General features: G+C 47.7%; 1 protein-coding gene across 5 annotated transcripts in view; it reads right to left on the bottom strand.

The window, feature by feature from the left end:
• Positions 1–21335, bottom strand: part of RAP1GAP2 (RAP1 GTPase activating protein 2) — a 160807-nt gene that overhangs the window by 63968 nt on the left and 75504 nt on the right. For 4 of the 5 annotated variants that reach the window (XM_035138755.2, XM_060268371.1, XM_035138760.2 and 1 more), the window contains one exon: positions 10436–10520. In XM_035138755.2, coding sequence (XP_034994646.2) covers positions 10436–10520 — 85 coding nt within the window. Of the gene's footprint in view, positions 1–3112; positions 5718–10435; positions 10521–21335 lie in introns of those variants that run through there. The other variant, XM_035138759.2, reaches the window with a different exon arrangement.

Raw genomic sequence — 21335 nt, 5'->3', positions numbered from 1 at the left:
ATCCATCGAGCGAAGGTAAAAGTTTTTTGTTCCGTTTCATGCTTTTCTGTCTCCCAAAATAAGTTATGGCAACAATAACGCGCCCCGAATCTAGACTGATTCTAAACAGCTCCGGTCAAATTCCCAAGAGAGCAACATAGTCATGTGCTTGGGTACAAATAAATAAATGAAATGCTGGCAGTCATTTCGCCAGATCCTTGAGGTATGAGGGAAGGGGTTTCAGAGGGTGGGAAATAACTGCAAAACGAGTACAGCCAACAACCAATTTACACACTACCAATTGACACACGATCGTGCACACACGCATTGCACCAAACCAATAGCTTACTTTTAAAAATGGAAAAAATGGTGCTAGAAGAGCCTAGAAAGGGCCAAAAAATGAGGTGCATATTTTCTTCCCCAAGACCTCATGAAAAATTATCAACAGATTTCTCCTAACATGCTCACTCGTATGCAATTTTGCCTATTGTCTACATTTTCGCAATGCATTTCCCCCTAAAGTAGCACATTTTTAATAGAATCTAACCGATGATCTATTTCATAAAATCATAAAGTTGGAAAAGACCCCTTGGTTTACCAAGAATAAATGGTTTACCAGGATTTCACGGCAAATCTCTCCAGATAAGCACATTTTAGCATGTAGCTTTGGCGAGTTTTGAGGCCAGGGCTCATTTGGGTGGAAAGCCAGGATATATATATATATATATATATATATATATATATATATATATACTGTATATATATACTGTATATATATACTGTATATATATACTGTATATATATACTGTATATATATATATATATATATATATATATATATATATATATATATTCAATAAATAATAATGTAATAATGATAATAATGTAAACACATTTTTGCAAGCAAGCCCCAAGGTTTGCAGAAGGACAAACTATTGGAGGGGAAGCCTAAGGAGGGAAAACAAAACAAAACAGCCCCATGTGGACCGAGTGTCCTCTGTGGCAAATGGATGCTGATTGGTTGTCCAGGAGGGGGTGAAAACAATAAGGGAGGAGGAACAGAATGGAGTGTCCTGAAGGGACATCCGTCACGCAGGGAGTCCTGCAAGGGTCAACCACCTGTAGGGGGAGCCCCGTCAATGCAAACCAACTCGAGCTCCCCCTGGGTTCCCGACGGGGTCGTGTCTTGGCCCTAGCCCCGCCACCGGGCTTCGGATGAGATCCACACCCCCGGAGTCCTTTAACGGAATATCCTTAAGCTTGGAGGGGCAGGTGATGGCCCAACATAAGATCAACCAACGCCTAACTGCCACTTGAGCCCAAGGCCGACCCCTGATGTTGCTAAAATCAACTTCCATCATCCCTGGCCATGGGAGTTCTGGTTCAGCAACATTGGCTGAGCCTAAGGTTCCCCACAGCTATTTTGAACCTTCTGTTCTCTCCATATAAATTACTGCTCTCCTGACTCTTTTGGCTGCTCAGTCGGGCAGGCGTAAACTTGGCCTCTCGTAGATATTTATCTTCCAGTAGCTGCTTAAGCACATTGGGGCAGGGGGAGGTAGCGCTGGGTTCCTTCCCAACTCCTTGTGCAACTAGTCTGGCCAGTTTCTCTCCCTTCAAGTACCACTTCCGCCAGCATTCCTCTCTAGGCATGTGCAAAAGGCACTTTGTCACCTTCCTGGGCAACTTTCTGGGGCCCACAGCCAGAACAATGAAAGTAAATTTTAGCTGAACTGTATTCTATATGTTTTGGAAAGTTATCTGTCCGTCCATCTGTTCTCTGCATGCAGGCACCCCTGAAGATGCCATCACCCAATTTGGCATGGTGGTTCCTAAGATCCAGGAGTTGGTTTTGGCCTAGGTTTTGGCAGTGTTATTTCTCAAGGAAAAGAGGGACACCTCCCTTGTTCTCTTACAACTGCATCCCTGCCCCAGCCTGTGAGGAGGAGGCGCAGTAGGGGAGGTAGACAGGAAGGATGACACTAATGTGGAATATGTCCCTATTTTGGAGGGTCTGCCACTAGGGTGTCTGGCTGGCCCCTGCGAGAACAGAATGCTGGACTAGATGAGCCATTGGCCTGATCTCCTTTCATTCTTACCTGTTTCTCCAGCATACTATCTGTGACCCCCTATTTCACAATGGGCGCCTTACACAAGCCAGTGTCCCCCTGTGATGGGCATCATCATAAGCATAATCAGTGGCAGAGCAAGCCGATAGGGTGCCTGGGACGGCCCGTGTGCCCTGCGCCTAGGGGCGGGGCCAGCCGCTTGCGGGGCGGGGCTAGCTGGGGCAGAATGCTCCGTGGGGCCTCCAAGGAGTCTGCCTGCCTCCTCCCACTCAGCCACCCTACAGCTGAGGGTGAGGTGGCGGCCGGACCTTTGGGGGCAGCATGGAGCCTTTGAGCGCCCAAGCCACCGCGTCACTCCCAGGAGAGATGCGTGGCTCGGGCACGCTGCAGGCCCCGCGGTGAGGGCCACCCTGCATTTTGTCACACCCCTCAGTGGTGACATCCGGGGTGGACCACCCCCACCGAATCCCTCCCTCCACCCCTGGGCATAATCTAACTGGTTTAAAGTAGGGATCAGAGAAAATCTGTTGAGAGCTGCGTTCATGGCAGTACAGGTACCACTACAGTGGTACCTCGGGTTACGAACATATTTTGTTCTGGAGGTCCGTTCTTAACCTGAAACCGTTCTTAACCTGAGGCACGCTTTCAGTAATGGGGGTGTGCCGCTGCCACCGGGCCGCCAGTGCGCGATTTCCGTTCTCATCCTGGGGCAAAGTTCTCAACCCAAGATACTACTTCTGGGTTAGCAGAGTTTGTAACCCGAAATGTTTGTAACCCAAAGCGTTTGTAACCCGAGGTACCACTGTAGTGAGAAGAGTCAGAGCTTGAGGTGAATGGTCCCCCCCTTTCTGGCCCCGTTCTCCCCTGTCTTTCCCCCTCCTGGTCACCCAAATGAAATCAGGAAGAGGGTCTCATAAAAAACAGGATGAGGATTATGTGCAGGCCTGGGGGCGTGGGTTACCAGCCCCCTAACTGGAACGGCATGGGGAAACATTTGTTTACCTCTGCTAAAATGTCGGGTAGGCTTCAAACAGAAACACGAATGAAATTGGCACAGGGCTTACCTTTTGAACTCCGGCACAAATTCAGCAACAAATGCCTGGCGCTGGAGGTGTTCAGCACCGGAGCTGTCAGCTGAGACCCCTCCCCAAGCCAGTCAAGGCCAGGGGCCCAGGCTTGGAGCCTGCAAGGAATCCATGCTGAACGGGTTCATTGCATCCTGCTCTCTACACATTTCGGCCAGGCGAACGCAGCAGCCACTCTTGAGCCGAAGGTGTGGGTTCCGTGAGGGAGCCCTCCCAGGTGACGTGGACGAACCCTTTGAGCGTTTGTCCCTCTCATTACCTAGTTATCACCTCTCTGCCCTCCTCCTGCCTCCGAGGTAGGGAGCCAGAAGGCTTGCTTTAAAATAAACCTCAAAAAAAAAAAAAGGGTAGGCAACGTGTGATTAACTTAATGTGATAAGAAGCCCGGAGAACTGGGGAAGGAGTGATTGGCAAAAGGTGACAAACAACTCCCCGCCGGGATTAATTTACCGTTTCGCGGACTGACAAGGCAGCTCATTATTGCACCCAATTATTTATTCTGCCTCAGCCACGCTGGGAATAAATGGCAGTCCGCTCTCACTTGCAGGTGCAGAGCAGTAGAGAGGCCCAACATTTCGGGCTGTGCTGATATTTCCCCCCCAGGTTTTGTTTTCCACAGACCATTTTGAGGAGAGGTGCAGGACCTTTTATACAGAAATCGGGCTATTACTTACAGGTTTCTGTCATTTGCAGGTGATGAAGGGGTTCAAGACAGTCTGCGGGGAATGATCCTGGGCTTTGTGCTTTTTGAAGAGCAATGGGCCGTTTTGGAGTAAAGCACCAGGGTTTTGTATGAAGAGAAACGCTGCCAGGAAGGTGGGGATATTTTTTGCTGCAAATTTGCAATTCTGTCTTCTCCCTTGGCAGACCATTTGCCAGCTTATTATGGGAAGGCCGTTTGGAGGTTCTGGGGCTGCTTTCCAGATTGCATTTTTTTTTTTTTTTAGTAGAAGGTGGTTCATATACGGTGTCTGCATAAAGTGTGTTTCATCTCTTCCTCCATCATTGCAAGTGAAAACGACAACAACCCGCGAAGCTGTGCTGTCTGAAGCCTCCAATGAAAATCACACTAATCCCTCCTCATGCGGATTAACATAAAAGGCTTCTGTATTATCCTTGTGAGATAAGAGAGAACAGCAAAGAGAGGCTGGGCCTTCTCTGTCTTTATATGTTGTGATGCTTTCCTTGGTATAAAAGCTCCGACCCAAAAGGAAGAGGGAAACTGGTGGCTGAGGTCTATTGGGATTGGTGGGGAGAAGGTTGGAAGGACAACTGGAGGTAGAGACCGAGCCAATGACAGGCCAAGACAACTAATTCTATTTTTGCCTCCCTCCTCCTCCTTTCTGCCAAGTTCTACAAGGGCAACACAGAGGGGTAGTCAACTTTTTTATACCTACCGCCCATGTCAGGGCTGCTCAGACTGCTCCTGAGTAACGACCTTCCACATGCTTGTCTTTCAAAAGTCTTTATTGGTGCACATTATTTACAGTGTAGTGAGCTGTCGGTTTCATGTCTTCTCATTCCGTATCAGAATCCGGCACTGCCCCTTTTCGCGACTTTGACCAACATAAAAGCCTCGGGACAGTGAATCTCCTCCCCTTTCTCCTCCTCCTCAATACCGGTGTCAGGGGGGAAGGGTCTACGGTCTGCCTTCTCCCTGTCCACCCTTCCCGCCTCTCTCTCTTCCTGCCTGTGGAGCAGGGGCTCTCCAATGCTGCCAGAGCCCTGGCACTCCTTCTCTGTCTTCTGACTCACCCCTTCAGACCCCGCGCTTTCATGACTGCTTGGAGACGGGCTGCTCCTGATGAGGGGGGGGGGTTCCTCTCCAATCCCTTCCCCTTACAGCCCACTAATGCATCTTTCTTGATGGTAAAATTTCCTTACCGCCCACCAGTGCGCGATGGAAGGAGGATTCAACTTGTGCTGTAGAACCCCCTACCGCCCATCTAAAATCCTGAAACGCCCACTAGTGAGCAATAGGGACCAGGTTGACAAATCCCTGGACCGGGCATAGGCAACCTGGGCTCTCCAGATGTTTTGGAACTACAACTCCCCTGATCCCTCACCACTGGCCCTGTTAGCTAGGGATCATGGGAGTTGTAGTTCCAAAACATCTGGAGAGCCAAGGTTGCCTATGCCTGCCCTGGACTAAGGGGTAAACTAGGAAGGAAGAGGACACTCAGGCTCCAACCCCTTGAGAGGTTGTAAGAAAGAAGGCAGGCAGGTGGGGGCTGGCTGAAGTCAGTCTAAGCTTGGTGGGGGCAGTGCTTTATTGGTGTAGAAACCCAGTCAGAAGGGCGGAGTATTATTATTATTATTATTATTATTATTATTATTATTATTATTATTATTTTATTATCTTGAGAGTCCCATGGACTGCAAGAAGATCAAACCTATCCATTCTTAAGGAAATCAGCCCTGAGTGCTCACTGGAAGGACAGATCGTGAAGCTGAGGCTCCAATACTTTGGCCACCTCATGAGAAGAGAAGACTCCCTGGAAAAGACCCTGATGTTGGGAAAGATGGAGGGCACTAGGAGAAGGGGACGACAGAGGACAAGATGGTTGGACAGTGTTCTCGAAGCTACGAACATGAGTTTGACCAAACTACGGGAGGCAGTGCAAGACAGGAGTGCCTGGCGTGCTCTGGTCCATGGGGTCACGAAGAGTCGGACACAACTACCGGTAAACGACTAAACAACAACAACAACATTATTATTATTCCTAATGCACCAGTCTCTATGGGAGGAGGAGGAGGAAAATACTGTTCTAACCAGGAAAGATCCTTGATTTGGGATGCAACAAGGCAGCATCCTAGGCTGTGTTCATCACAATCAGTACGTAATTTTGACGGAAGGGAAATGTCAAAAACAATGCAGAAAGCAAAGTAACGTTTGCAGACTAAAAAAAATAAACCGTAGCAAATACTAGTCCTATTTGCCCTGTGCGATTTAAACTCCTGGCCTCAGACAGACATGCAAGTCATGCTCTTGTTTCTGTAAAAGTTCTCTGACACCCCTGCCCTAGACATATGTTGCTTTCTTACATCGTTCAAAAAGTCACCGCATGGCATGCCCAAATTCAATTTGTACAGTGGTACCTCATCTTACGTACTTAATCCGTCCCACAGGTCTGTTCATAACAGGAAACCGCTCATAACATGTGGCGGCTTGGGACCCTCGTACCTACGGGACCGCCTCTCCTGGTATGCCCCATGGAGGACCTTAAGGTCCACATACAACAATACTCTGGAGATCCCGAGCCATAAGGTGGCTAGATTGGCCTCAACTAGGGCCAGGGCCTTTTCAGTATTGGCCCCAACTTGGTGGAACGCTCTTTCACAGGAGACCAGGGCCCTGCGGGATTTGTCAGCTTTCCGCAGGGCCTGCAAGACAGAGCTGTTCCGCCTGGCCTTTGGGTTGGATTCAGTCTGACCCCTGTGTTTTCCTCCCTCATGGCTTTGATTTATGGAGACTACTTAAAATGAGACTGCATTTTAAATTTTAGATTTTATTATTGTATTTTACTCTGTATTTTAATTAATTGTTTTCTTTTCTTTTATGTCTTATTGTAATTTTATTGGTGTTAGCCGCCCTGAGCCCGGTTTTGACTGGGGCAGGGCGGGGCATAAATAAAAATGTATTATTATTATTATTATTATTATTATTATTATTATTATTATTATCTAATGGTGTCCTCCTGCCTTACCTTCCAAGTCCCGAACTGCAGAATCCGGGACTGGCAGCCGTGTGACACCGGAAGTTGTGTCGACGTAACCTCCGGTGTCACTTTGCCCTTCTATGGGCACCAAAAATGGCCGCTGCCGGCTTCAAAAGTAGCTTCTACGCATGGCCGGAAGTGCGTCAACGCAACTTCCGGTGTCGGCCCGCCCATCTATGGGCACCAAAAATGGCCGCCGGCAGGAGAAAATAACGGAGAAAAACGGGAGACGAAGTGATATGGGGGACCACCGGGAAAAGGTAAGTAAAAACGGGGTTTTCCGGGGGTAAACGGGGTACTTGGCAGCTATGCCTCCTGCTGCTGCTGTGCCGCCGGAGCGTGACTTCCGCTCGCATCCCCGGGTAAAGGTCGCAACAAGGGGCATCTACTTCTGGGTACCACATAAGGTACCATGGTACTGATGATCCAGCCTGAACATCATCTCATTCATTTCCCCAAGCATTTTACATATTGAAGACTACATTCTCTGGAATATCTACCGCTGGCATTACTGATTGCACCATTTTGTAAGGGGGGTGGGCAGATGTCCCACCCCTGCAGAGTTTATAGAGGGCACCATTTGGACTGGGGGGGGGGAGGCCTAACACCCTCTCCCAAAACACCACTTCCCCCATCTTCAAAGCAGCCCCTAAGGCTGCCTCTTAGTGAAACAAATCACATTTACTTTGGCCCTTACCTGGGGGGGGGGGGTGCGGCTGACCTAACCAACCTGCTCACCTCCCTTCCAAGCCGTTAATTTGGGCTTCTAGTTCCAGACACAGCATGTAGATCTTCAGCTCCCATATGGAATTGGTTAAAAAAGAAGAAGCAAGCAAGCAGGTGGCGATCCTATTTCCAACCATTTGTGGATGGCAGTGAGTGATTCCTACAGTTGCTAGGCAACAGCAGCATCCTTTCTCCCCCCCCCCCCAGAATTGAACAAAAATGCAAACAAACAGTGGAGCTCTTTGTACAGACTTTGGAGGAGGGAAGAACTCAAGGAATCATCTTGTGGTCGCTTAGGAATGGGGGATGAGTGCTCAGACCCATGGGCTCTCACTTGTGGGGTGCCTCAGGGTTCTGTCCTCTCCCCCATGCTTTTTAACACCTACATGCAGCCGCTGGGAGAGATCATCAGGGGGTTTGGGCTGGGTGTTCATCAGTATGCGGATGATACCCAGATCTACCTCTCTTTCAAATCAGAACCAGTGAAGGCGGTGAAGGTCCTGTGTGAGTGTCTGGAGGCGGTTGGAGGTTGGATGGCGGCTAACAGATTGAGGTTGAATCCTGACAAGACAGAAGTACTGTTTGTAGGGGACAGGAGCCGGGCAGGTGTGGGGGACTCCCTGGTCCTGAATGGGGTAACTGTGCCCCTGAAGGACCAGGTATGCAGCCTGGGAGTCATTTTGGACTCACAGCTGTCCATGGAGGCACAGGTCAATTCTGTGTCCAGGGCAGCTGTTTATCAGCTCCATCTGGTACGCAGGCTGAAACCCTACCTGCCCGCGGACTGTCTCGCCAGAGTGGTGCATGCTCTAGTTATCTCCTGCTTGGACTACTGCAATGCGCTCTATGTGGGGCTCCCTTTGAAGGTGACCCGGAAACTACAATTAATCCAGAATGCGGCAGCTAGACTGGTGACTGGGAGCAGCCGCCGAGACCACATAACACCGGTCTTGAAAGACCTGCATTGGCTCCCAGTACGTTTCCGAGCAACATTCAAAGTGTTGGTGCTGACCTTTAAAGCCCGAAACGGCCTCGGTCCAGTATACCTGAAGGAGCGTCTCCACCTCCATCGCTCTGCCCGGACACTGAGGTCCAGTGCCGAGGGCCTTCTGCCAGTTCCCTCGCTGCGAGAAGCCAAGTTACAGGGAACCAGGCAGAGGGCCTTCTCGGTAGTGGCACCCACCCTGTGGAACGCCCTCCCATCAGATGTCAAAAAGAAAAACCACTACCAGGCTTTTAGAGGGCATCTGAAGGCAGCCCTGTTTAGGGAAGCTTTTAATCTTTAAGAAATTACTGTTATTTTAATATTTCTGTTGGAAGCCGCCCAGAGTGGCTGGGGAAACCCAGCCAGATGGGTGGGGTATAAATAATAAATTATTATTATTATTATTACTGATCTCGAGTGCTGGAAGCAAGCAGTGCCTGACAGGAGAGGACTTCTTCACAGTGCCCCACGTCCTGCTTTGACCCCCAAATATTCAGTGGTATCTCATACTTTCCAACACAACACACCCCAAATCCAGGAAGCCATCTTCTGGGTCTGCACTCCTGTGTGAGTCACATGACCCACATTTGATCATGCCCCCCCAAGTGCTTTCTTCAGGAACAGCACCCGAAAACATGCATTTTTGGACCGCCGTGCCCCCCCAAAATGCCTGTTCCAAAATCACACAAGATTGCGACGGCCATTTTGGCCACTGTCCTCTCCCAATAAAAGACAGGACGTCCCATTTTATTTCTGGGGAAGTTGACAGGTATGGTATATATCGCCTTGCCAAAATCTTCTTGCTCGTTGGAAGAGGGGTTTTATCACTTCATTTCCAACACATTCTGCTGCATTTATACATGAGGTCACTAGCCTGGCTGTAATGGAAGAAACAGCTTTTCCACCTCATAGATATATGGTAGTCCTTACCATTGATTCCAATTTTGCGGCAACTGCAGCTTCTGCATAGTGTTTCTTCATTCCTTATGCATACAATGTACACGTATTTCACGTATACGAAATATGTGAGGCCACATCTGCATTGGCATACCGCCAGCTCTTGAAGACACACCTGTTTAGGCATTCCCCTGAACTTGAACTTCCTGGTACAGCTGCTTAAATTGCTCTTTTAACTGTTTTGTTATGGTTTTTTAATGGGCTTCTTTGATTGCCTATTTTATACTCAGGTATCCTTAATGTTAGAACTGTTGTATGGTGTGCTCTTATTGTGTTTGAATTTTACCATGCTTGTAAACTGCTTAGAAGTCATTGTAAGTGGTATATAAATTAATAAAATTAATTATTATATCATCATAAATATTACTATTAAACATAATACAGTGGTACCTCGGTTTAAGTACACAATTGGTTCCGGAAGTCTGTACTTAACCTGAAGCGAACTTTCCCATTGAAAGTAATGGAAAGTGGATTAATCCGTTCCAGACGGGTCCGCGGAGTACTCAACCTGAAGCGTACTTAACCCAAAGTATGAGTGTAATTGGTTGTGGAAGTCCGTACTTAACCTGAAGCGAACTTTCCCATTAAAAATAATGGAAAGTGGATTAATCCGTTCCAGACGGGTCCGCGGAGTACTTAAACTGAAAGTACTCAAACCGAGGCGTACTTAAACCGAGTTATGACTGTAATAATGCACACTTTCACATTATCTTCCCTGGGCCTTTCAAGAATGCAATGCTGGAAGGAAGCGAGGCAAAAACTATATCAACTCTTAGGCTAGATGTGACTGCAACAGATAAGCTGAACCATTATGCTCCAATATGTAACTGCGAGATCCTGCAGTTGGGGCAGTGCCCAGCCATGCAAATAACACATGCGACGCACCGGCCATAATGCATCCCATAAGCCGCTTACCTTCATGCTTGGCGGAGCAGTGAGCGGTGGAGATAAGGGTCTCTCTGGAGCTGCCATATCTGTGCTGTTCAACACGTCTTGTTTCCTGTAATACAAGGAGAAATTGATCTTAACATTTCCTTTCCAGGCCTTTTAGAGGACGCAGAAAACCCCAAAGAGAAAAAGAAGGGGAAACTTTTGAGAATTCTGAACCAAAGAAACTTCTCCATTCTATTTTTTTGAGAGAGGGAGAGGGAGGGAGAGAATAACTCTAGTTCTTGAGAGAATTCATATTGATCCTTTCCTTTATCCAATTATTTATGGCCCCTAAAAGCGGAGAAGGTCTTTCACTGGGGCATCCAAAGTAGGGAACATCAGTAGAGCCTATACCTGCTATTTAAGTTGCAGGTAAAATCCATTCCAGGTAATTTCTATTAGTGGGCTTAGCGGAGGGTTAGCTATATAGAGCTGGGTTTCTATGGCAACACTCTTGCAAAAAAAAAAATTTCCTCCGCCCCACTCTTCCTTGTCCCCAGTTTCTCCATCTGGTCTTATCTATTGACTCTGTAATGTTTGCTCATATCTTTCTCGCTCGACAGAAAGGACACGATGCACAGCAGAACAGATGCTGATCACGGTTATGCCAGATCACCGCCAGGGAATCACACACAAAAAGAAGAAAGGGAGAAATGAGCCACTCTGAGTTTATCACAGCCTGCCCAGGCTGAACTTCAGGAGGAAAGCCTAATGAACAGGGAAACTTACAAAGCATTTTTTTTCACTGCAACCGGTTCATACTTGGGGAGTCCAGCACAGGATTCTTTTTCTTTATTTTAACAAATTGGAAACAGTTCTTTAATATTGCACACTCCCTTGTTCTCTGAATACAGTGGTAGCTTGGTTTATGAACACAATTGGTTCCGGAAGTCTGTTCATAAACTGAAGCATTTATAAACTGAAGCGAACTTTCCCATTGAAAGTAATGGAAAGCGAATTAATCCGTTCCGGGCGGGTCCGCGGAGTACTCAACCTGAAGCTTACTTAACCCGAAGCATGAGTGTAATTGGTTCCGGAAGTCTATTCATAAACTGAAGCGAACTTTCCCATTGAAAGTAATGGAAAGTGAATTAATCCGTTCCAGACGGGTCCGCGGCGTTCATAAACCGAAAATTTGTAAACCAAGGTGTTCATAAACCGAGGTTCCACTGTACTGTCAAGCTCCAGAGGCAGCCCTGCTACGCTTTGGCTATGCCCACCTTGAAAGCGCATGTCTTCTCCCAAAGAACCCTGGGAATTGTGGCTTGTTAAGAGTGCCAGGATTTGTAGCCGTGTGCAGGGATAAACTACAGTTCCCAGGATTCTTGTGCATTGTGGATTTTCAAGGGAATATTTACAGTCATACCTCAGTTTAAGTACGCTTCGGTTTGAGTACTTTCAGTTTAAGTACTCTGCGGACCCGTCTGGAACGGATTAATCCATTTTTCCATTACTTTCAATGGGAAAGTTTGCTTCAGGTTAAGTACGTTTCAAGTTAAGTACAGACTTCCGAAACCAATTGTGTACTTAAACCGAGGTACCACTGTACTAAGAGGTTTTGCAGGCATCATAGGACAAAAACTGGCAGACACATTGGAGACCTCTGATGCACAGTATAGACATAGTTGGAAAGTAGCTGTGAAGGGTGTGGAGGGTGTCGGGACCTCGACTCCAGCCAGCAAACAGGCTACTGACAGGCATCAGTACATTTACATGACTGTTGCACTTGACTCTTCCTGCCCATTGCCCCTCTGCATAAATCCATACCATTTGCTTCCTAGCGAACAAACATCTAATGAAACGCTTGCGACTAAAACTGCCAAATAAATTAACCCCAGGAACTGAGAACAGATGAATAATTGGTGGCGGACATGGGCAGAGCACCACCCACCAGCTGGAGAGGGCAGGATAATTGTGCCAGCTAATGCCGCCTGTGAGCAGAATTACGATGAGCTGGTCCCACCAAGGGACAAGTCGGAATCCGTTATCTTTTAACCAACCGGCTCCGAGTGCGGTTTTCCTCGCTGCCATAGAAAATCTGCGATTCTGCCTCTATAAGTGGAGAGCTATAAGGAAAGGCTCATGCAGAAGGCAGTTCTCTCTATGGAGCCACATGGGCCTTCTGTGGTACATAGCTTCATCTTTCATCTTCATCTGGTGGCCCAGTTGTGGCCCTGTCAGGATGGGGAATAGCCTAACTTGGCTTGTCTGTGTTCTTGTGATCTCTAGGTTAGACTACTCCATTGCAATGGAGCTGCCTCTGAAGATAGTTGAGAACTTCAGACTTTAAGAAGAGACTGTTGGATCAGAGGTGCTAGCAGCCACTGGCTTTAAAAAAGAGGATTAAACAAATGGGTGGAGAAGTCTTCCCATGACTGTTAACTACAATAGTGAATTGGAACCTCCATGTCCTGAGACAGTGCTTCTCCAGATGACTGCTGCTGGGAGCTATTCATACCTGCCAAGTTGCTGTCAGAGAAATAAGGGACCGGGCCGGAAGTAGCAGACCGGAAGTAGCGCTGCCGCCATTTTGGAACTGGGCGGAGCATGCTCAGAAGTGACTTTTGATGCTGCTTTGCCCAGTTCCAAAATGGCCACCGCGCCAAAAATCGCACTGCAGCCATTTTGGAACTGGGCAGAGCAGCATCAAAAGTCGCTTCTGAGCATGCTCCGCCCAGTTCCAAAATGGCCACAGCGCCAGAATAAACTGGGGGAAAAACAAAAAAAATCCATTTTTTTCAGCTAGGAACAGCTGGAAAAACGGGGATTTCCCAGGGAATACGGGAGACTTGGCAGCTATGGAGCTATTGTCCCTGTGCCCTGATTGTGAAGAAATCTGGTTGAGAACAGAGCCCTCCTTATGTTTGAATCCAGGAGAAGGAAAGCACATTTTCAGCCTGAGGGTCACATTCCTCTCCAAAAACCTTCCAAGGACCACCCACTGGGTGTGGGCAGAGCCAACCGCAAATGTGTGAGAGATGGTGAATGTAAATACACACACACACACACACACACATGGTGTGCCGAGTGTTAGGGGAGGGGGAGGGCCTATGGTAGGGGACACATCCTACTCTTTCTGGAGTAGTTTGTTCATCTTTGGTCCCCACCCTACACTCAGTTCTCCTCTGTGCCTCCTGGAAGCTGTCACCATGCGGCAGTGGCCACACCCTGGGAATGGCTTTGACTGGCTGGCTAAACCACATGGGGGTAGCCCATAGCTGCCAAGTTATCCCTTTTTTAAAGGGATTTTCCCTTATGCTGAATAGGCTTCCTCGCGAGAAAAGGGAAAACTTGGCAGCTATGGGGTAGCCAATGGGTCTCAAACCATCAGCGAGATAGGGACTTCCACCGTGTGCAAAGACATGCTCTTGCGGATTGAGCGGACAAGACCAATAGTGCGTCCAACGGTTTCTGCATGTGCTGTAGAGGGAAGTAAGAGGCCATCTAATAGAAGGAAAACTCTGATCCACAACCTCTGCTGCCTTGTGGGATATCTTCAGAAGAAGAAAAGGCCAAGGAATAAACCTACACAAATCCGGAGTGGAGTCCCTAAGATGGCACCTTGTATGCCTCCTTCTGACAACTCCTGCAGCCAAGCTGGTGCCAAACATATCACTCTGCTTTCCTTTGGGCCATATCAGTGAGGCCGAGAGAGGGGTCTTGTCATCTGGGCAGCCCAGGACCTCCATACACACTGCCCCAGTGCCGTTAACACAGCAGTTTGACTTCACCCCTGGAGGCGCACTCCATTGTCTCTCGAGACAGACGGATGCCAGCAACAACTCCTCCTCCTGAGTCTCAGCTTTCCCCACTTCTTGAACTCAGCAGGGGAGAGGATGAGAACTAAACTAGGAGGAGCTGACTCTGCCTGTCGCTGACCTAGCATTTTGTCTCCTTCGGGGCCTTCCTACCCATGAGGTGGGATGAAATAGCCAGCTCAGGCAGCGGAAGCCCCTGTTGCCCGCTCTGCCAGAGACGGAGAAGTGGCAATGGCGACAGTGCTGATTTCCAGCAATTTTTCACTCATGAGATTTTGATGGAACCCACCACTACCGCTTTGTGTTGCTGCTGCACAACCTAGTTAAAGGAAGCTTTGGTGAGTCAGACATGACTAAACAACTAAACAACAACAATTGTGGCGGCAGCAGGGTGGGCTTGCACTTGCCATTTCACCTCAAGCAGCAAAATGGGATGCACTGCCTCTGGTCTCCCTGCCGCCTGCCCTACCAGCCATCACTGTGTAGACCAGGCATCCCCAAACTTTGGCTCTCCAGATGTTTAGGACTACAATTCCCATCTTCCCCGACCACTGGTCCTGTTAGCTAGGGATCATTGGGAGTTGTAGGCGAAAACATCTGGAGGGCTGCAGTTTGGTGATGCCTGGTGTAGACGATCCCAGCATACCTGCCAAGTTGCTGTCAGATAAATAAGGGACCGGGCCGGAAGTAGCAGACCGGAAGTAGCGCTGTCGACATTTTGGAACTGGGCGGAGCATGCTCAAAAGTGACTTTTGATGCTGCTTTGCCCAGTTCCAAAATGGCCGCCGCGCCAGAATAAACCGGGGGGGGGGGAATCCGTTTTTTCAGCTAGGAACAGCTGGAAAAAACGGGGATTTCCCGGGGAATACAAGAGACTTGGCAGCTATGGATCCCAGGTTCCAATCCAGGTAGGGCTGTAAAAACTCCTGTCTCCAATCCTGGAGAAGCTCTGTCAATCAGTTTGGAGGCAACATGGAGCCAGATGAACCTGACCCACTGGAAGATAAGTTTCTAAAAAAACAAACAAACCCTCTCTCCTTTGTGTGTCTTGAAAGGGCATCAAGGGACCTGCCCGCCCTGTGATCGTGTTTAAAATCATTTATTGCCAGACTATTAATTTTTCATGTGCAGAGCATTAGCAGCAAGATGCTGAGGGTTCAGGGAAAGACGATCAGAGGTTTCATTCCGTTTTCTTTTCTCCCTGGCACATTAATCCCCGGGTTTCACAGTCCAAACACCCAACTGTTTGTCCTTTGTTTCTATGACAACCTCCAGGGTGATGGCAAAGCACGATAAAGCACACCATGGCAGATGACTCGAACAAGAGATTGGGGAAAATCTGGGTAACAGGTGCTCTGGGGACACCAGGATTTGCTTATGGTCATTGGGGAAACTTTCTCGGAATAGATTTAGGATCTTGGCCGGGGGGTAGTGGGGCTGAAATCAGGAGGACCAGAACTTTAATAAGGAACGGGGGGGGGGATTTATAATTTACCTTAAGAACCATTGTGGTGGGACTGCAATAACACTTGTAATGTAACGAAGAACTATGGACATAATGGAGATACAGAAATTTGGATTATTACGAAAGATGCAGAAGGAAAGGACTAACAATAAGACCCACAAAGGGGAGGAGGGAGTGTAAATTTTAATGTGGAAAATCAAATCAATAAACTGGGGGCGAAGAAAGATCAAGGAAATCTGTTCAAAGATTCAAGTAAGTGAAAGCTGGAGGTTAACATAGTCCCTCAAAATGCAACCATCTCCATTTTTAAAACATTTGGGCTGATTTTTATTTTTAGAAGTCTACGCTTATTTCAGAGTTTCTCGAAACTTCAAGTGCACAGCTGCATCCAAACCTAGACGAAAACCTGCTCCTGGAACCATCATGCAGAATTTGGACCCACTGTGAAAATTTGGAAAGCTCTGAAGCTTCGAAAGGTTCAGTCTAAGACCTTCAGGTCACACTGAATGTTCGCACATCATTTCATGCTGATGGCTACCTGGGCATTCAGCGCATTCCCATAAATGAAAAATGAACTGCATGACAGCCATTTGTTTCATTAATGGACACGAATGGGACTATAAATGAATGAGTTCAGAATGAAACTTCCTCTCCCCCCCCCCTCATTTCTTTCAAGTGGAATCCTGCTGGAACATCACAGAAAAGTGACATAAAGGGGAGGAAGGAAAAGGAACAGCACATTTATATACCTGTGCTTTTAAAGAATAATAAAAATCCTATGAAATGAAAGCCTTTCCCCCCAACTATCTGAAATTTCAGACACCTTATCTCTTTGCAGGGTGTAATGGGATTTGTGAAACCAAATGGGATGGTAAACACATAACTCACAAGCAGAAGAGGAGCTGCTCAGTCTGCCATTGAAGGAACGGAATACTTTTTAGGATCAGTGCCTTTCTTTTTAAATTCTCTCTAAAGCGGGGACACTTGCCCCAATCGGTTTGAAATCTGGAAGATCTGACGCCCTGCTGACGGGAAGCCTCATGCTGTCTGTGCAGAAAATGGCAACCCATTGAAGTCAGTGGCAAACCAAAAATGAAATGGTGGTACACAGAAACAAAGGAACCCCATTCCCGTATCAGAAATGAACTGAATGTAATTCTAATGACTAACGCAACAAACAAAACTTTAAATGAATGGAGTCAGAGTGGAGAGTAGGTGCACTTTCTCTTTAGTACACATGAATGTATGGACCTCATCTACATTATACATTGAAAGCACTATTGTACCATAGATGATAGATAGATAGATAGATAGATAGATAGATAGATAGATAGATAGACAGACAGACAGATAGATAGTATTGCGAGTTTTCAACATAAAATGCAACAAAAGCCAAACTAATCTAAAGAAGATGAATATAAGAGAAGCAAGAACAAGCAAGAGAAGAAAATGAAGAAACAGGAAAAAGAGAGAAGAAATGAGTGCAACCTGGCTTGAGAGCAGTACATGTGAAAAGGATCTAGGAGTCTTGGTAGACCACAAACTTGATATGAGTCAACAGTGTGATGCAGCAGCTCAAAAAGCCAATGCAATTCTGGGCTGCATCAATAGGAGTATAGCATCTAGATCAAAGGAAGTAATAGTACCACTGTGTTCTGCTCTGGTCAGACCTCACCTGGAGTACTGTGTCCAGTTCTGGGCACCACAGTTCAAGAAGGATACTGAAAAGCTGGAACGTGTCCAGAAGAGGGCAACCAAAATGGTCAAAGGCCTGGAAACGATGCCTTATGAGGAACGGCTTAGGGAGCTGGGTATGTTTAGCCTGGAGAAGAGAAGGTTAAGGGGTGATATGATAGCCACGTTCAAATATATAAAAGGATGTCATATAGAGGAGGGAGAAAGGTTGTTTTCTGCTGCTCCAGAGAAGCGGACACGGAGCAATGGATTCAAACTACAAGAAAGAAGATTCCACCTAAACATTAGGAATAACTTCCTGACAGTAAGAGCTGTTCGGCAGTGGAATTTGCTACCAAGGAGTGTGGTGGAGTCTCCTTCTTTGGAGGTCTTTAAGTGGAGGCTTGACAGCCATATGTCAAGAATGCTTTGATGGTGTTTCCTGCTTGGCAGGGGGTTGGACTGCATGGCCCTTGTAGTCTCTTCCAACTCTATGATTCCATTATCTATTCTATGATCAAGCTCCTCTATCATAATTGCCGTATTTTTCCATGTATAAGACTAAGGGTTTTTTACCTCCAAAAAATAGGTTTTAAATTGGTGCTAGTCTTATACACAGGTAGTGCTGAGGGGTGGTTTTCTTAATTTGGAGACACAGATAAATGTGGTAAATCTTAACCCTTACTCGACACACAGGTGAGTGAAGCCTCCCAGCTCTCCCCTGGGAGCTTCTCCCCCCAGCCTCCCACCCTGGGAGATCCTCTCTTCCCTGCCTCTCATGCAGAGCCTTCCATCTCCTGTCCTTCACCTTCCCGTGTGGATCTTTGTTAATCCAAGAGAGCAAACTTCTAAAGCAAAACATAAACATATATATGGGATAATGAACAGAACAACCACTGGATAGCTCAGTTGGTTAGAGCGTGGTGCCGCTAACAACAAGGTTGCAGGTTCAATCTCCATATGGGGCAGCTGCATATTCTTGCATGGCAAGGGGTTGGGCCAGATGATCTTCAAGGTCCCTTCCAACTCTACAATTCTATGATTCTATGAAAAATTTAAAACCATAGAAAAGAAAAGTAAAAAGAGGGTCTTCCAATTCTCTGTCTGCCAGTTGTAACTATAAACACTATTGAAAGTATTCAAGGTATACACTCCAAGATGACTTCTAGCTGTACTGTATTAATGCCCAGCTTTTTCACCAATCGACTAGGTGTTATATTCTCAGTCTTCACTTACAGGCATCTCAGATTCTCCTTTTTCCACTCAAAGTGTCCAAAAGAAGTAAAGCACTATTGTACCACTTTGAAGAGCTGTGGCTTTCCCAAAAGAAAAACGGGGAACTGCGGTTTGTGAAAGCTGCTGAGAGCTGTTAGGAGACGCCCTATTCCCCTCACTGAGCTACAATTCTAAGGGTGCTTTAAGAAAGAGTCCCTCTCCCCGGGGGACTCCGGGAATTGTGTGCCTGGGATTGGCATTACCCAAAATGGATCTGTTTTGAGTAGATCCACCTGAGGCCATTTGCAGTGCCAGAAAGGCAATTCATCACCCCTGTGTCAGCCCTTCAAATATTTGAAGATGGCTATATCAACAACGTACCATGGGAAATTCTTTTCTTCTTCTAGTACTGTATATATTTACCAAAAAGTACAGACACTTGGCATTTGAATCAATGCAGAACAGAGTAAAGAAATACTGCATGGCAGCGTACATCTTCCAACAACATGTAACCAGACTAGCAAAGTTTGGGCAAAAAAGTTCTTCAATTAGAATAACGTAACAGCTCTGCTGAATCACACCATAGAACCGCCTGATCCAACACCTAGTTTGCCACAATATACCTGTTTCCTAGGGACCCAGGTGGCGCTGTGGGTTAAATCACAGAGTCTAGGGCTTGCTGATCAGAAGGTCGGCGGTTCGAATCCCTGGGACGGGGTGAGCTCCCGTTGCTTGGTCCCAGCTCCTGCCAACCTAGCAGTTCGAAAGCACATCAAAGTGCAAGTGGATAAATAGGGACCGCTCCGGCGGGAAGGTAAACGGCGTTTCCGTGCGCTGCTCTGGTTCGCCAGAAGCAGCTTTGTCATGCTGGCCACATGACCCGGAAGCTGTCTGCGGACAAACGCCGGCTCCCTCGGCCTATAGAGCGAGATGAGCGCCGCAACCCCAGAGTCGGACACGACTGGACCTGATGGTCAGGGGCCCCTTTACCTTTACCTGTTTCCTAGCCCTCTGAACTTGGTGGTAGCTTATACAAACATTATCCCAATTACAGTGGTGCCTCGACTTACCGTGGCGCTCTTCGTAAGTCGAAGTCTTCGGTTGTCGAAGCGTCCATTTTGCGCATGCACGAAGCGCAGTTTTGCGCTTCTGCACAGGCACAGAAAGTGCGCACGGCGAAAAGACTTCCGGGGTTTGCCGACTTCGTAAGTCGAAACCTTCGGAAGTCGAGGCATTCGGATGTCGAGGTACCGCTGTACATGGAGGTTAGGTTCCAGCCGCCCCCCCCCCAAGTGAAATCATGTAAAGTGGGAAGCATCATTTTAATGCCCTTTAAATGCCCTCTCTACCACTCAGCCTTCAATGCATACCAAAAATACACACATGCAGCACACATGCGCACATGCAGAAGAGGCACTCGGATTAAGTACTTTTTGGGGAGCGAATGGCTCCCCGGAACCAATTGAGTTCTTAAACCGAGGTACCACTGTACCCCAAAATATCCACAACTAGAATCTGGGGCCAGCTGGAGGCTGGAGGACACACGGCATAGTAGCTGCTGCTGCTGCTGCTGCTGCTGCTGCTGCTGCTGCTGTGCTGCCCCGCACATCAGCTGTTAGGCAGAGAGGCTGAGCAGTGTAAACAAAGCCCCACTGTGCCTACAGTCTCTATGGGGCTTCCTCCACCCTCACTGATGTCTTCTTCAGGCTCTGGGAATGATCTCCTCACAAGCCACGAGGACTCTCCAGCTCTCTCCTGCCATTTGCAGGTTTGAATTGAATCGTGTATTTATTTATTTAGCTCAGCTGGTTAGAGCATGGTAGTGACGATGCCAAGGCTGCAGGTTCGATCCTCATAAGGGACAGCTGCATATTCCTGCATTGCAGGCGGATGGACTTAGATCAGGCATCCCCAAACTTCGGCCCTCCAGATGTTTTGGACTACAATTCCCATCATCCCTGACCACTGGTCCTGTTAGCTAGGGATCAGGGGAGTTGTAGGCCGAAACATCTGGAGGGCCGCAGTTTGGGGGTGCCTGACTTAGATGATCCTCAGGGTCCCTTCTAACTCTGATTCTATGAGGTATGAGATATTTCCGGGCGCTGTGCATATACATGGTCATGCACAAGTCGAGGAACACCTGTTTATGGGTGGTGGCTGGTGCCCATTGAGATTGGTGGGGTGGAAGGCAGGGAGCCCAGCAGTAGGTGGCGCCAGAGCCCATGACAACAGTGGTAACTAGTGCCCATTGCGGCAGAAGGAAGGGAGCTTAACAGTAGGTGGCGCCAGAGCCCATGACAGACAAAACTAACTCATTCTAGTTCTGTCCCCATCCTCCTGGTCCCTGAAGAGTTCTACAGAAGGCAACAGACTTGGGAGAAAGCCTCACTGAAATCCAATGTCCAATAAATATTTGTTGCCCGTATACATGGGCCATTGCAAATGCATTACAAAATGCCTAGCACTGATATAAAGCATGGTTAAATATAGGTAAAGGTAAAGGGACACCTGACCATTAGGTCCAGTCATGACCGACTCTGGGGTTGCGGCGCTCATCTTGCGTTATTGGCCGAGGGAGCCGGCGTACAGCTTCCAGGTCATGTGGCCAGCATGACAAAGCCGCTTCTGGCAAACCAGAGCAGCACACGGAAATGCCGTTTACCTTTCCGCTGTAGTGGTACCTATTTATCTACTTGCACTTTGATGTGCTTTCGAACTGCTAGGTTGGCAGGAGCTGGGACCGAGCAACGGGAGCTCACCCCGTCACGGGGAT

Source organism: Zootoca vivipara, chromosome 15 (assembly GCF_963506605.1).
Source record: "Zootoca vivipara chromosome 15, rZooViv1.1, whole genome shotgun sequence".
NCBI classification, from domain to species: Eukaryota; Metazoa; Chordata; class Lepidosauria; order Squamata; family Lacertidae; genus Zootoca; species Zootoca vivipara.
Note: the sequence above shows the minus strand (reverse complement) of the source record. Positions and strands in the feature narration are given on the sequence as shown.